At 40.4% G+C, this 16771-nt stretch overlaps 1 protein-coding gene across 8 annotated transcripts in view; it reads left to right on the plus strand.

Annotated features, from left to right (window-relative positions):
* tnk2b (tyrosine kinase, non-receptor, 2b) overlaps positions 1–16771 on the plus strand; it is a 59147-nt gene that overhangs the window by 20711 nt on the left and 21665 nt on the right. For 4 of the 8 annotated variants that reach the window (XM_028021777.1, XM_028021782.1, XM_028021781.1 and 1 more), the window contains 2 exons: positions 13953–14130; positions 15118–15182. In XM_028021777.1, coding sequence (XP_027877578.1) covers positions 13953–14130; positions 15118–15182 — 243 coding nt within the window. Of the gene's footprint in view, positions 1–8041; positions 9298–9411; positions 9491–13952; positions 14147–15117; positions 15183–16771 lie in introns of those variants that run through there. The other 4 variants (XM_028021776.1, XM_028021779.1, XM_028021783.1 and 1 more) reach the window with 4 other exon arrangements.

Consider the following 16771-nt stretch of genomic DNA (forward strand, 5'->3'; position numbering starts at 1 on the left):
GTATTTTTGTCAACGTGAATGAGGTATTTAAAAAAAAAAAAAATCCAGTAGCATCACTCCTCTCTTCGTCACAGCTGACCAGGGCAGCCATTGTTGTTGCTAGTGTAAACTCCTGCATATTTTTCACACTTAATAATTGATTACAAGTTGTAGATTCATGAGTAACACGTTGATGTTTTCTTTACACTGGTTGTCATCATCGTCTTTAGTCCACTGCTGTGCATTCCACAACCCCACCCAGGGCTGGGCCCAGTGTGTGCTGACCGCTGAACTGTTGGAAGTGGGAGCATGAGCTCATTGATGACCTTCTGCCGAATGAACTCTGTGAAAGGCAAAATAGTGACGTTTCATACCTTCCCACATATTCTGTAAATGTGCTGACTGTTCTTTGGTTTTGGAGTTTGTGGGATTCTTGCGCTTCATGGAATATGAAGCTTTTTTTTTCAAGGTGTATTTTCTTTCACATTGTCTAGCACAGGGGTCTCCGACTCCAGTCCCACAGTCCTGCAGATGCATACACACCTGAATCAAGTGGCCACAGTACTTCGGTCATGAAGGTCTGCAGGGACCCTTTAACAAGTCTGTCATTTCCTTCAAGTGTGCAAGGGGGTCGTTTTTAAAAGTTGGAGGTTGTTGGCTCTTGAGGACTGGAGTTGGAGACCCTTGGCGGAATAGTTGTTCTTTCGTTTGTCCGTCCATCCATCAGCCCGCGCATCCACTACATTGGTTTTTCATTCTTTCAGGTCCATGTTTTTGTTTGTTCATCTGTAAATCCATCCATCCTTCCTTTCTTAAACTCTGACCAAACCATAGATATATTTTATAGATTCACTGCTTACTGTTGCATTTATAAAACGGACTAAAACAACCCAAGAACTCTGGAAATTTGTGTGTGTGTGTATTTTAGGGGTGGGCGATAAAGACTTTAAAAGTTTCAGCAAAATATTTTGTGATACTATTATGATGACAATTAAAGTAATAAGAAGTATTTATTACTACTTTTTTAGGTAATTGGCTGCGACTGCACTCACAGCAATCATAGCCTTACAAACACAAATACTGCTCTTGAAAAACAAATTTATTGATGATCTCATTGAACAAACACTGGAGAAAACGGTAACACTAACAATCCCAGCAATACAAGTAGACTTGGTTTCTTTTAAGAAATTAATTGGAACTTATCATGACAGACGATAAATCAAAATTCTTATAAGAAATTGATCACGATAAATGATTAACGGCACGTTTGTGTGTAGATGAATAGATGGCATCAGCATCTACTAGAACATGAGCTACAGCATATAAAATTTTTTATCATTGAATAGAATGATATTGATCCTATTGCTTTTCTATTGGTTTCCAAGCACACACTGGCCCTTTGACCACTCCTCTGCGTTTAATACAATCCCTGCTCCGAACAAAGGAGCACAGAAACCGAGCTGAACATGTCGTTTTCTGGATCAGCCTAAATGAGCTGAATGTTCCCTGTGTGCCGAGGATCTGTGCTCCACTTCAGTGGAGTTGAGTCGCTGCACGCTGCAGCTGTCCTCGTCGCTGCGGGCTCATTCGGATCGCCTTCTGCAGCTGCAGCAGCTACACGCTGAATAAAGGGACTTGCATGTAGGCGTGGACCGGTATAAGATGGGAACGCTTTCGTGTGGTCTCAGTATTTATACAAAAACAATTTTAACAAGCCTAACATGGTGGAAATGCTTTAATTTAAAACGGGAAGGCGGCAATTATTCGGGCTGGTCCTGAGATACGTTTATTGTGTTCATTTAATATCATTTTTGAATTTTTACATGGAGATGGAGATTTAAGCAAAAATGAAACACAAGCTAGTTTTTGTTGTTTTCAAGACGTATTAATGTTTAATAATATGCGTCTTTGCCATCTTGCAAGTCAAAGTACAACAATATATCAGCTAGTTAAAGAGTCCAGCTATTTGCCATTTAATGCACACTGCACATTTCTTGGTAGCTGTCATTTTTAAACATTAACCTTAATAATTTTGCTACTTTATTTTATTTTAAGTAATACAAAGAGGGGCTGCACAGTGGAGCAGGTGGTAGCACTGTTGTCTTGCAGCAAGAAGGTCCTGGGTTCGATTCCCGGCCCGGGGTCTTTCTGCACGGAGTTTGCATGTTCTCCCTGTGCATGCGTGGGTTCTCTCCGGGTACTCCGGCTTCCTCCCACAGTCCAAAAACATGACTGTCAGGTTAATTGGTCTCTCTAAATTCTCCCTAGGTGTGAGTGTGTGTGTGGTTGTGTGTCTTGTCTGTCTCTGTGTTGCCCTGTGACAGACTGGTGACCTGTCCAGGGTGACCCCACCTCTCGCCCGGAACGTTTGCTGGACATGGGCACCAGCACCTCCTGACCCCACTAGGGACAAGGGTGTTAGAAAATGGATGGATGATGGATAATGCAAAGAGAAAAAAAACAACTCTAACAAACTCACACCTAAGGGAAAATGATGAAATGTTGAGAAGCTGTAAAGCTAAAATTCATGTTTTTGGACTGAGGAAATTGGAGAGAATCCACACATACACACACTGGCACATACAGCAAAACATGCTGTATATGCAAAGTTAATGAAAGATTCAAAAATAATAAAAAAAAAAACATCCTACCACATTTGCTGTTCAGCCTTTTTATAAACTGCTGAAGTCTCATACTCTAAAATAAACTGCAGAAATATCTCAACATATTTTGTTTTAAATTCTTTTTCCTCGTGGTGGGAATTTATTGTAGAATTTATCATTTATTGTTTCTCATAAGAATTTAGATTTATTGTTGTGATAAATTTCAGTTACTGATGGTAAATAAAAAACAGACCTGACAGAATTATCAGAAATTATGTTTTTCCCATTTTCTCCACTGTTCACGAGAACATCAATAAATATTAGTAAATTCAAAAATAGGATTTTTGTGTACAGTTTTTTTTAAGTAAGTGGCATCCTGAAGAACCTCGTTTCAAATGAAAATATTTGTAGAACAATATTTGTGGCGCTACGAATGCTGTCCCATGCAGTCAAAGACATGCCGTTATCTAAAAAATATTAATTATTTTTTTTATCCTTATCAAGTCCATATTGATATCCACCTTTACATTTACTTAGTGTTGTCAGTTTAACCTGGTGGAAATTGTGTATGCTGGATTTGCCAATTGTAAATTGGAGCTCAGGGCTGAAGGCGAAGCATCGTCCGATTCAGGTCAGCAGCCATTTTCTCAGCGAGTCTTCGATGTTTTTGACAAGACCAGCTTAAAGCAAAACGAACAGGCCATTCCCGCAGATCGCAACTGTGTTTAAGCCAGAGAGATTTTAAGACTCTGATGTGTTTTAAGGTACAGGAAGGTAGACATATTTTTGAGTTTTTGCTTCATGCTGCACAATCAGTCGTGATACTTCTATGGCATTTTGCACCAGCGCCCTCCTCCACCCTCTAAACCAGCTTTACTGGGATCAAACAAAGAGTAGCTGAGGATTGGGGTGCATTTGCAGGATTAGGGGGACATCATTGGGAGGGTTGTTATTGTGGTTGGGATTTATGGTTAAGTATGGCCATCAAAACAATCTTTGGGAAGACATATATTCCATGGGGCCTGTTATTATGCAGAGCTCCTATCCTTCCCAGAACTACCCAAACATCATGCCTCCTCGTGTTTTCGCGCTACGGACGACGAACCGTCGGAGACGGCGAAGGGAAAGCCAGGCCTTGTCAGATGTGCGTACTATCTATGAGGTCAGCAGTGACGCATATCAGTCTGTCTGTGCATGCAGGGAAATCCTGTGTGTGAGGGTGTGTAGTTGTTTTGCTTGCACGGTTGTAAGCGGGATTATTACTGCCATCACTCTGCTCTGGCAGCTTTTTGGCACCAACGAGCTAAACCACAAAACTCATTTTGCTGCCAAACGATTCCAAGATAAACTCCAAGGTGGCTTAGCTCCCTGCGATGGAAGTGCATGCCTTTTCATGCCTCAAACCAACTACAATGAGCATCACGTTACGGGATGGGATTGCGTGTTGCAGAAAAGGTCAACTCTGTACCGCTCTTTTAATTTAGTAGAATCTTTTAGCAAACAAGCTTTTACTTTAATGCCAGTTGCTGATAAAATGTTCTACAGAGTTATAGTTTGAGATTGATAACATTCATGCGCTTTTATTGTGTTCAACTTGTGCAGCCGTGGGACTCCTGCTGTTGAGGGGAAGATAGGTAATAAATAACAGAGAGAAGGTAATAAAGGCCAGATGGAAGCAGCTGGACATGCATGCAGTGGTTCATACTCAGGGTTCATACTTTTCAGATCTATGGACCTACATTTTTGACAATTCTTTTCATAATAGGTCAACCTTAGTCAGATTAAATGGGGAGATTCCAAGGTAAGAGATTAGATCTCTTACCTTATATTCTCAGTTATATACTTTGTTCTAAACTGTTCCATTGTGGCTCTGCTTGTATAGTTGCCTTCTGCTGTTGGAAAGTGAACCTCTCCTCTGGTCTCAAGTTGATCACAACCTCTAACAGGTTTTCTTCAAGTGTCATCTGGTCTTTGGCTACATTTGTCTTCCCAACTTCAGCCAACTTCCTGGGTCAAGCTGAAAACATATGTCCCCTTAGCACAATACCTCCATGTTTAAGGGTGAAGATGTTTTTTAAAGTGGAGTTCATTCACTACATGGGTCAGAAACTTCTGCCTTTTTCAACCAGAGCAACTTCTCCAACATTTGTTGTGTGTAATTCATTGTACATGAATTATTTTAGGGGTATTAAAGGAAACTGGGGGTAAATAGATGTGCAACCCAAAACTTTTTGGATTTGGTTTCCTTCCACCTTAGATTGGCGCTCTTTCTTTCTGTCATATAAAAACTTAATGTAACACTTTTGAGGGGTCTGGCTGTATTATGGCAAAGTGTGGAGAGCTTCAAACGGGTTAAATACTTTTGAAAAACACTGTACCACTTGGTTGACCTTTGTCCCACTTCAACCTTGTGTTTACTCATAACGTTTCATTGGAACCGGCTTGCTGGTCTTATTTGAGGTCTTTAGTTACTTAACTTTGCATCAGTCTGCTTTTTATAGTTAATGATGCACTTTTCCATTTTTGTTCTACTTTCCCTTACGCTGAAGAACGCAATTGTTTCTCAGAGTCACTAATCTTGGCACAGTCAAATCCTCAAGCACTCTCTTTATGGAAACTTCTGCATTGTCCTTTGATTCAAAACCTTTTGGTTTTGAAATAATTTCCAAATAATTTTTTGTGTTCTTGCATCATTTGTTTGCATTATCAAACTGATCCAGTCAGTTGCCAAAGTCCAAACCGGGCCCTGAACAGGTTTGGTGCAAATGGTGGCCACTGATGCACTGATGTGAAAATCTTGGCTAATATTGATATCAATATTGCTGTTATGGCTGATAACCAATCTTTACCTATACCTTTTTAAAGTTTTGACACTGTGAAATAACAACCAGACAGCTGGCATTACTTTTATGCTTTAATTAAAAAACACTCCATTATCCTGCGCTTCTTTCCCGTCATATGAACAAACAAAAGTCTCTTGACTAAACCCTTGAAACAGAAACGTTGGCAATAAATATCGGTTGTTATTATCTGCTCGGTTTTACTGATCAGACTGATCAATGTTGAATCGTCTGGGACTGGCCAATACCGATGTTGATGCTGATACATCATCCATCTCTCGGTACCATCACGCCGGTTGAGACACTCCTTTGAGTATTCTGTCGTTCAACGATGTTTTTATGAATGAGCTTGAGATCTCCTCTTACTGCTGATTCTTACTGCTCAGCTGTTGAACATGGTTTCTTATGTTCAACAGCTGTGGATTTATTATAGAGAGCATGTGAAAAACAAACCGCATGCCATCAGTTCAGTGGTGTAACGTTGACCAGCAGACGCTCAGAATACTGAATTATAAAGATTTCATCACCAGTTCTAGTCAGAGGTCTGCTGCCACCTTGTGGCCTTTTGTTAGAGCTACGCTCACTGTATACTACAGTGCTTTGATTTGCTCAGTGAGGAGAAACTTGGTTGTCAATTAGACTCCTATTGATTTCAAACTGCAACTATTCAATAAAAGAGCTGTGGCACATCAAATAAGACTTAAACATTGTGAGAAAAACAAATGGCTTGTTAATGATATGTGAACTGCTGTGCCGCTTTTCCATATCTGATTGTTTTCTGCCACCATGATATATGATAAGAATGAATTCTCCATGAAAGATGTTTTGCTCTCTCATTTAACGCCATCCTGGATTGATGTTAATAGGAAATTGCACTTAACACCCTTACTCCCCACTTCTTTTTATCTGTTTGATTGATCTGTGAGGATCAATCAAACTTCTTCAGGGTTTTAAGATTTTAAGTTGTCTTAAGTCACAAAAGTGCAAGTTTCTTGATAGAAGTAGAAATGTAGAATTCTACATTTCCTAATCCAATAATTAGATAAATCTTTTATCGTTAGCGTTATATACTCAAAACACAGGCCATCAAATGTCTTTTTAATGAGGTGTTTATAGTTTTGATGCGTTTAAAGAACAGGTAACCAGTTGCATTTTTTTACCATCTCATCTGATGGTCACTGTCAAAATCTTCTCATACACCCTTTCTCACTTTTAATTTCTTTTGGTTGCAGATGAACCTTTGCACCTACACTTTGACTTTTCCCCACCCATAAACCCCCCCCCCACTTCTCTGCTGGATTTCATTTTCTGCAGTTGCTGAATATTTCATAGGAAGAACACCTGAACACAATTCAACCTTTTCTTTGACGTGCGTTTCCGGTGACGAATCCGTTACAGGCTTCTCGTCCAGATGTGGGTTTTTAAGCAATGTGGCGTACTCTCCATCATCTGGTTCACATTAAAGTCCGTTACATAACTGTTCCAAAGCAAACATTATGTCATTAAATTTCATGTCGTGAAGGTCGCTAGGCTGTTCTTCCTCGATAAACAATTGCAACTGTGAAGACTGAGTCACAAAAGTTGTTTGTTGTTTTTAATCATTTTCTCACAGTCGCTTTGTTTTGTACAAAAACTACTAAATAGCTTCTTTGGAAATGGACACTAAAAACCAAACAAACCAAAAGGTACTCGGCACCAATTGAAGTAAAACACTTGTTTTTAAGTTTCCTACTTTCCAGCACACATGAAAACAAAGTAAATGTTGGGTGAAATGCTGAAAAGTGTTTGGGACAGGGCTGTGTTTTCATTCGGCAGAGTGGTGGAAGAGAGATAAGATGTGGATTTGGGGGATTATAGGCAGGAAATCAAAGGCAGCACCAAATAAAGAAGAAAACACAACGGTTTGGCCGAAGCCTTTAAAGGGAGGAAGGGGAGGGATTTTTGAAACGGGGGAGGAGAAGGGCGAGGAATTTCCTAAAATACAGCAAACGTCACCGAAGCAGAGCTGGGAAGCAGACTGTGGGTATTAAGAGAAAATGTCCAGATCTGTTTTGTTAACATATAAAAATACAGATTAATTATTGAATGTATTGATATGCAACGATACCGTCACCGAACACAAAGCGTGGAAAATGGTTAAACTTAAAATCCTGACAATGCATACAGTTTGTTTTTTTTTAAACATCAAAAATTGGAATTTGTCCCGACATCAATAAATCAAAATTCTTATAAGAAATTTAGAACGATAAACAATACAATAAATGCCCATCCCAATGACTGACCATTCTGCTATACTGAATAATGGTGACGCAGAGGGAAAACAATATATAAATTTCCAGAAAGTTTACTGATAAAAATCTGAAAAGTGTGGAATGCATTTTCCTCCCACTCTCACCCCAAATCAAAACTTTAGAGAAACAATTTTCCATTCATTCACTTATAGCTGCATGGCTTTACTAATTTTTCACATCTGTAAGCTAAAATTTCTGCTATTTTCTAAAAAAAATCTTTTTCAGCTTCTAACAATCTTCTTCCAGGATTTCCCTTTATTTGACTCTAAGACGAGAATCCCCACAGCATGATTCTGTCACCACCATGTTTCACTGTAGGCATAGTGTATTCAGGGTAGTGAACACACCATGTTTTTACTCAATCATACAATTCGCAGAGGGGTGGTTGAAATAAAAGCCACTTTGTGAAATTATTTTCTGTTTGTAACGTACATCTTTAGAAAAGCAACGAGAAAAATTGCTTAAAATCGGATCGGATATGAAAAAACTCCAATATCATTTGTAATCCATATTGCTCAACTCCAATTCTAACCACATTGATGGTTTTCTTGACGCAGTTTGCTCTCTTAACAAACCTCTGGGGCCAACAGATGGACTGTAGTCACAACTTTCTGATTTCTGAAGACAGCTGGTAGCGTTGGATTTTTTTTCCATGGTTTCAGAGTAGAGGGAGCTGAATGAAAATGCAAAAGTGTCTCATTAAATCATTAACATCAGCACAAAATTCTGCTTGTAAGGCGACAAAACCTGGAAAGGTTCAAGGATTATGGATACTTATGCGAAGCACCATGCATGTGCATTCTCCCTGTGTGTGTATCCTTTTGTGTTTGGGGCTGTTGCATCACAGGAAGTCGTCCCCCCATCCCACTTTCCCCCAACTCTGTAGTTGAATGTGACCCCTTGGCCCGGGATCAAATGCTGCGCTGAGCCGAACACCATAAAGCCTCTGTCCTCTGCACCATGCACAGCCCTGTCCTGTTCTGTTCCACTCCGCTCTGCACGGACCAACTCCATGTGTGCAGGACGTCGTGAGGCGGGAGGGGGACGGACGGTGGGGCGGAGAGTAGAGTTTCAGAAAGAAGGTGGGAAAAGCAATTGCAAACACGTGCAGTTTAACTAGACGCAAAACACATTTTGGAAAATCTAAGTGGCTCTCCTCCCTGGAACGCCTGCGCTGCCTCTCCGATTGCAGGGGAGTCAAAGCGGGGAGAAGTCGTTCCTAATTTTAGTTCCACGCGCGTCGGAGGGACGGAAACGCAAACAAGACAGGTTGTTGCATATGCAAAGCTGAGTCAGGGAGGGGATGGAGGAAGGACCGGAGGAAGGAGGCGTGTCTTATTTGTAAAGTTCTGCATGTTTAAATAACTGGCTCATTGCTGTCTGCACACGAAGGACGAGGCTGACCCATCCGTCAGCCTTTCTTGATATAATCAGACTGTTTTATCTTTCTGTTTTGTATGCATTTAAGCGCCTTCTTGACCCTGCGATGAGGCTGTAGAGGCTTTACGTGGGAACTTGTCCTGCCATGGAATGTCACCGAGTCGCCGGACGTTTTGCTTCCCGCTCAGCAGATGAGAGCTTCGGGTTCGCATCCAAAGACTGTCCGCATCTTCTGTCACTCCAAACAGAGGCTTTATTAACAGCCTAAAGGACAGCTGGTTAAATCAACTCGCACTTTAATTTTCCACTCTGATCCAGAAGAAGCAGTTCGGCAATGCGGCGCATCGACAAGCTGAACAAAGCCTTCCCCTTCGTGGCACGCTTTCATCTGTACCGTGTAAGTGTCCGCCGCGGCGCGGCCGGTTGCAGCTACGGCCTGGGTCATGTGGTGGAAGCGCGACGCATGAATCATGGTTGTGGTATGGTGAAGTCAGGAAGATGTGAAAGGGGCTCTCCTCTGGGAGACTTGTTGTTGCAGCAGCAGGATGTTACAGCAGAACCTAGCCTGGGCCAAGAGATTTCTCTGTGTAGGGGGTGTGTGTGTGTGTGTGTGTTAATTCACCACCACTATGAGGAATGAGTTGAGCCAGAAATAACGTTGCTTTGCTGCATCCAAATTCCCACATTCCTCTTTCCCATCTTTCCTTCATATGTCCTTTTTGGTCCTAAGCATTGCGTTTTGTACGGTTAGTGTTTGCAAAAGGGTCTGAGAGAAAAATGTCCTTCTCTCCAACAGCTCTCACCATCTCTTGTTGCTTTTTAGAGGTAGAAAAACTAAACTATTAAAGTACCCTCAGTCCTGGACTTCTGACCAAAGTTCGGTTTCTCAGGGTCCTGCTAGAAGTCACGCCATGGGGTTGGAACATTACAATCCTGTTGTCATACTCCCGTCTAAAAAACATTTTCTTTTTCATTGGAAAATTATAAATACCTCAAAGATTATTAATTTATTTTATTTAAATTGAACACAATATCAAGCAAAAAACAATGTCTCAATTTTCTCTCTCTTCTCAAAGGAAAAATGACATTTATTTTTAACTCTGACTTATCTTTAAATAATTAAAAGCTGTTAAGTGGATGTACACCATCTTCATAGTGTGCAATTAGGGATTTTTTCCCCAACACTGACCAGATTTTTGAAGATGAAGTCCAATACTTCATTTGATACTGTAATAAATATAGACATCACTTGGTCTACGTCAGTAAACATGTTGTCGACAATGTTTCGGTTTAGCTCCTCGTCTCTCTGTCCATTTTTTTCATAAAATTTGAAACACCTGAAAATTTACTCAATGCTTCTTCATCCAGCAAGAACATCCACACTGAAGAGTGTTGCTGGTAGAAACCAGTCAGCCATTGAGGTCTGTGACCGATATAATTGTTAACATGCTCAGGCTCTGTTTTGATATGCTTCTTTAGTAATTTTCTTTTAACATAGTTCAGCATGGGTCTTATAAATTGTGCATGGACAGAACGTACAGCAAGAGTTGTTGACCTGAGAGCTTTGCTTAAATCAACACGATTTCAGCTGCGCTCTATTCCGATAGCTATGCATAACTGAGCAGGTCACTTGATAAGGAAAGACCAGGAGCTGCAGCAGCTAATACTGTCTCTCTCACAGAGAATGACATTCAGGGTAGCAAAAGACTTTATTTGATAAACAAAATAAAGTGACTTGCAAAACTTATATTATAGCTTTGCGAGCCATAAACGCAAATAATTAGCTTCGATTTTTGAAATTATGCAGCACAGAATTTGGTTATTGTTTACTAAAGCCTCCATTATAAAATCCATGACGGGTCACATGGAGATTCAAATACTAATCGGCACCAAGTTTCTTAATTTTGGGTGATTGACGATCGATTGGCCGATCTTCTCTACCTCCACAAAAGTTTGAATATCAGCCGCTGTGCCCCGCACACACTGAACATGCGCGGTTAGCAGTAGCCATCGCACTGTTGCCAACTTAGCAACTTTGTCACTATATTTAGCAAAATTTCAGACCCCTCTAGCAACTTATGAGGTTGTGAGTTGTCTGAATTGGCAGGTCAGGCTTTTTAAAGATAGATGATTGGCCAAAGAACTCCAATCGGTTCATCTCCCACTAATCATTTAAAAAAAAAAAGACAGCCTTGAGCTGTATCCTGGTCTTATCCGATGTATTGGCATTGGTTAATATGTATTTATTCACCTAATTAGTTGATGTAGAAATAACCATCTGACACGGAAATGCTTTTGCACCTTTAATTTGCCCCTTCATTCCTCACATATGACACCGTCGTGAAGTCGAGGCCCAGGAGGAAGCCAGTCTGCGTCTTTGGCACTGTCTAGAGAAATAACACCCACATGTCGACTGCCAGGGAAGCTCCACCGCAGAGGTGTACTCGGATCAGCCGTATCAGTGGAACTACTGACGGTGGTGTTCCTTACCAAAGCAATGCCGTCCTTAAAATGTACTGGGGTTAGCCAGGGGTTTGTCCAAGCACCATCTGGCTGTAGGTGGATTCAGATGACTGGAGCTATAGTCCATCCCGGAGCTTTCAAAAAGATGTTATCTTACCAGCTTTTATGGGTGTACAAGAATATGTATTGGTATGCAATTGAAAAGTCAGAAATTTCTTTTTCTAAAATTGAGGCATTAAAATATCTTAAATTTATGAGAAAAAAAAATTTATGGGACAAACATTTTTCAATGCGTTCTGTTATTCAGAGTTGTTGAATCTTCTGCTAACTAGCTGCTAATGCAACCCTGGTACTTAGCTAGCTAGCATTTTGGTGTCATATCTTGGGTAAGGAAAGTAGGAATGTATGTTTATTCCTAATTTATTAATTTATTATTAGGCGCATTCTGTGGGAAGAAAAAATAACATTAAGCTTAGCATCACAGGGGTTATGGCTGTTGAAAGTCTTATGCAGTGTGAGAAGCATAATGCCACTGCCAAGGGCCATTAACAGATCCCAGAAATTTCACAGTTTATGCTATCCTTGATTGTAAAACAGCAGAATTCCCCAACCTTTCTTTATATTTAGTTTTTCAATCTTAAATTTTATTCAAAGTAGCATTAAAAGGGTCTTAAGTCTTAAATTGCACTTTCTGACAGCTGCAAATGACAGCTAATGTTCACTGAGTGCAAAGGGAACAGATGGATGTGGATGTATTTTGTATTTAGGAATATTTAAAAAAAAATATTTCTGTGTGTGCGTGTGTGAGCCACACTGACGTTTGCCTCCTTAGGTCACCAGTCATTAAACAATGGGGGGGCCAACCTTTAAGTAAGCGTATTTGAAATGGCAGGAAGCTGTGACCCCCTCTGACATTTCTGTCTGGACCTTGTGACCTCGCCTTCGCCAGCACAGGAAGTGTCTCGGTTATTTCCCGCTGCAGTATTCGTGGCACTTTGGTGTTTACTCCGCTGTGGGACTGGGAGAAATCTCCTGAACAGGTACAGTTCTTCCTCCGCTGTAATTTAAACGTACTTTCTGCTCGACTGTCACCTTGACGACAGTTGGGATCACCTTGGTGCTACTGTCCTTAAACTTGGTTTCGTTAAGCTGACGGCGATGGATGATATATTCAGTTGGTGCCTGTGAACAATGAGCACTGATGCTCTGTCTTATCATTGCATTGCGGTCACATTGTGTTGGAGCTTCCCTGTTCTTCTGAGTGACACTAGCGGCGCATTACTCATCCTGGGTATCTGTTCTGTGCTGGAGGGCTGAGTGTGAAGCATGTGGAGGGTTTCCACCAAAGCTAGCATCATATAACATTCCTGCCCAGGAACTAACCCAGATTTACTGATTTATCGGGGCCTTTAGGCTCAAATGGGGGACACGTTGTTGGTTATCGTCTTAGTTCTTGTGTGCTCATCTTTTGGGGGTACATCACCAACCATGCCATCCGTAACACTGAGTAGAATGTTTGTATATACAGAGATGCCCAATTTCTGATCTCTAGCATTTGAACTTTTTAAGAATATATTCCACCACATATATGAATAGCATTCAAAGTATTTTTTCAAGCCTTATGACTGTGGGAGTCTATAAATTTGTATTGAGTAAAGGTGATGTCACACTGTATGGTAGTAGTAGCTGTTTCATTGTTACTATGACAAGTAATAGAATAATTATCTAATTGTTTTAAACTGGTTTCAGAATGTTATTTCAGCAATTTGCTCGTGACTCTTAGAGATGGTAAAGAAAGCCGGCTCTATTCTGGAGATGATTGTTGAAAGATATTATATAATGATTCTTTGAAGGACATTAATGAGATTTATTATAACATCTAACTTAGCTCAGGTATTGATAGTGGGTTTTTTTTAAGATGTGTTCAAATAAAATTATCCTTAGTGCCTAACAGATTCTTAAAACTCGTTCTTCCCTCAGTCTCCACACTGAAGAGTGTTATGTTGTAGTCCATGCAGCCTTATTACATTAAGATGAACGTGAAAACATGGTGGATGCGTTTAAGTCGCTGAAATGTTTTAAGGATTTACAGTTTCCCGCCTTGCTTGTCTTAAAGAAGTTATGATGCAGCAAAGCTAAAAACCTACTTATATCCTGACTTGAAACATGTATTTTTTTCTTCCAATCTGAAATGAACTTTTTTTTTCCAAAGTGGGATTGCATTACAGGCTGCTGTAAACAATCACTGCAGAGGAAGCCGCCGGTTCCTTCTGTTTTTGTACAGAAAAGAATGGTTTGCCTGTTTGTGCTGACTTTGTCTCAGGAAACGTAGTGACAGCTTTTGAGTCGGCACTGATTGATTTACACCCAGCGTTTTCTCTCTGTTTGTCCTCCAGAGACTGGGCAGTGGCATGCAGTGTGAGGAAGGAACAGAATGGCTGCTGGAGCTGCTGACGGAGGTGCAGCTGCAGCAGTACTTCAAGAGGATCCGAGACGACCTCAACGTCACGCGGCTCTCGCACTTTGACTACGTCAAGAATGAGGACTTGGAGAAAATTGGCCTGGGTCGACCCGGTGAGGCAGAAGATCTGTGCGTGTGACATCAAAAGGCAGAGCTGTGCTCATTTGTTTTTCGCATTTATTGTACCAAGTTACACTGCTGGTCGTATTTGTTGACTTACTCTGGCAAAGAGGTGTAAAAAGCCTGAGAATAAGTTCAGTAGGGCTGAGCCATAGAATATGAAAATAAAATCTCTTTTATTTGGCTGGACTGTGAGCCAAATAAAAATAAAGCAGAAATAAATTATTTAATTTTGGACGTATGCTGAAAAAGTGGGCATCTTAAAATAAACAAAATCACCAGCCACCTTCAAGGCTGTGTGCATAGTATTAGGGCCATATTAATAAAAGAATAAAAAATAAAATATCAAGAATAAAGTCATAGTATTACGAGAGAGTCATACAGAAAAAGTGTTTAAATAGTTTGAGAATAAAGTTGTAATATCAAGACTTTATTCTTAAATTTTATTTTTTAAATTTTCTTGTGATCCTAATAGTCTGTCATGTTTATCAATATTTCTGTTTTGCATATGTATTTCCGTTTGTGGTTAGTAATGGCTCAGTGTCGTCAGATCTAAATCCAATCCTTCACCGTCCAACATCCTTAGTTTTATTTCCAAGTCCCAGCTGATAATTAAACACAATAGGAGGAGACAGTGGAGTGCTGAAGCTTTTGTCTGTGGTGTGTGTGTGTGTGTGCGCGCGCGCGCGTGTGTGTGTGTGTGTGTGTGTGTGGAAGAGATCACAGCATTTGTATTCTGAATCCACTTACTGAAGTGCCTCAGGGCCTCCCTTCACAGAGCTACTTCAGACTAATTAAATCCCACTTCTTTTGCTCATATAGGCATTCTCAAACCTTTTATCTGCCCACTCCTTAAATCATCTCTTGAAGATTTTACTTTTAACCATTTTTGCTGTATTGTACAGGTTTCTCCTCTGTATAATTTAAAAATTTCAGCTTACTAACTTACCGCTGTGTTTCACTTTTTCTCATCGATTCAGGCCAGAGACGTCTTTGGGAGGCCGTGAAGAGGAGGAAGGCCAAGCGGAAAACCTGGATGAGCAAGGTGACTGTCAGTAATCGATTCATCAAACGCAGTAACGCATTTCATTACTCTAGTATGCGCTGTGACGGTACGCTGCGAATGAGAAGGATGAGCCTTCTTAAAGAGAAAGCTCTCTGCGGCACTTACTCTTAAAGTTGAGGCAAATATGTATTATAAGCCTGGCGGGCCACCAGGCTTTACTTGCCGGCACACCAGGCTAAGTGTCGTTTAATATAAAATTACTTGAGCTTTGTACCCCAAAAATATTTAGTTAAATATATTAATATGCTGACTCATTGTCCACTTTTTGGTAATATTTATTTTATTTACTTTTAAATGTGAGCATTATATGCACTACATGGCTTGTTTTAAGGACCCACTGGCTGATTACTTTGTTAGGATGTGACTGAGGTGTGAAAAAATATTTATTTTAATTGCATTTCATTGTGTTTGCCCTTTTTTAGACGCTGTAGTCGGTGTTTAAGTATTGTTAATTGTGTCTTCTGATAACATATAATTATCTTGTCAAATTTTTCAATTTTCTGTGAACTTTTAACTTTTTTTTTTTTCTAACACAAACCCATGGTGGATTGCCCTATCGCCCCCCATCACTGGCCTCAGCAGGTTTTCTCGGGGAAACACTGCATAAATGGATTACCTAAAAGACAAGACTCTTAAAAAGTCAACAAGCTAACTTAAGTCCTCCAGGAAAACTGTGGTAAACAAATAGAAGTGCTTGTTGGCAGTGGAGTCACAGGATCTATAATTACACCTGTCTGTTTCCGCCTCTGGCACCATCCAAAGGGAGTCATCTGCTTCCTCAGCATACTTTCTGAGTGTGTGGGCGTGTGTGTGTATGTGTGTGTGTGCTGCCCAGCCGCAGCTAGAATCTTATGAATGCCCAGCTTCCTTTTGGAACCAACTAACCACACCGTGACCACAGGGTGGTGGTGTTTTTAAAAAGGTCTGCCGCATTATGTCATGTCTGGTTTTGTTGAGAACGCTTACGGCTACGGGTTATATCCAGACTGTTGTACGTGTTTGGTACAGTGGGTCCATTCAAGAGTCCACTCTCTATCCTTGTGATTAGAATGAGCTCATAACTCTTACACCAACATAATATCAGCGACTCAGAAAGGTACAAAAGTTTACATGACACTTGGACATTTCCACATGTGGTGAACCACAAAGACTACAAAGTAGGGCGTATTTGTTAAATGAAAGCATAATCATACTTTGGCTTTCAGTCTTTTTCACCAATAAAAATCTGTAGTGTGGTTATGAAACAGTTACCCAGTCACACAGAGCTTTGTTCAATCCAATCAGTATAAAAATAGAGTTTAGGAAAGTTGCAGACCCACCAAGACGAAGGTCATCCAGCAAATTTGAAAGACCTGAGAAGGGGAGCTGTGTCTCTGGAGGAGCTGCAGAAATCCCCAGCTCAAGTGGTAGAGTTTGTCAACACAGCAATTTTCTAACATGTGCTCCAAATATTTGGTCTTTGTGGAACGGTGAAAGTCTGATTTCAGGACTTCTTAAACATGTACCTAGACTCTTGGATAAAACGTTTTAAACTACTTTGAATAATTGAGTTTGCTGTGATAAAAATT

The sequence above is a fragment of the Xiphophorus couchianus genome, chromosome 6 (assembly GCF_001444195.1).
Source record: "Xiphophorus couchianus chromosome 6, X_couchianus-1.0, whole genome shotgun sequence".
In the NCBI taxonomy this organism is placed as follows: Eukaryota; Metazoa; Chordata; class Actinopteri; order Cyprinodontiformes; family Poeciliidae; genus Xiphophorus; species Xiphophorus couchianus.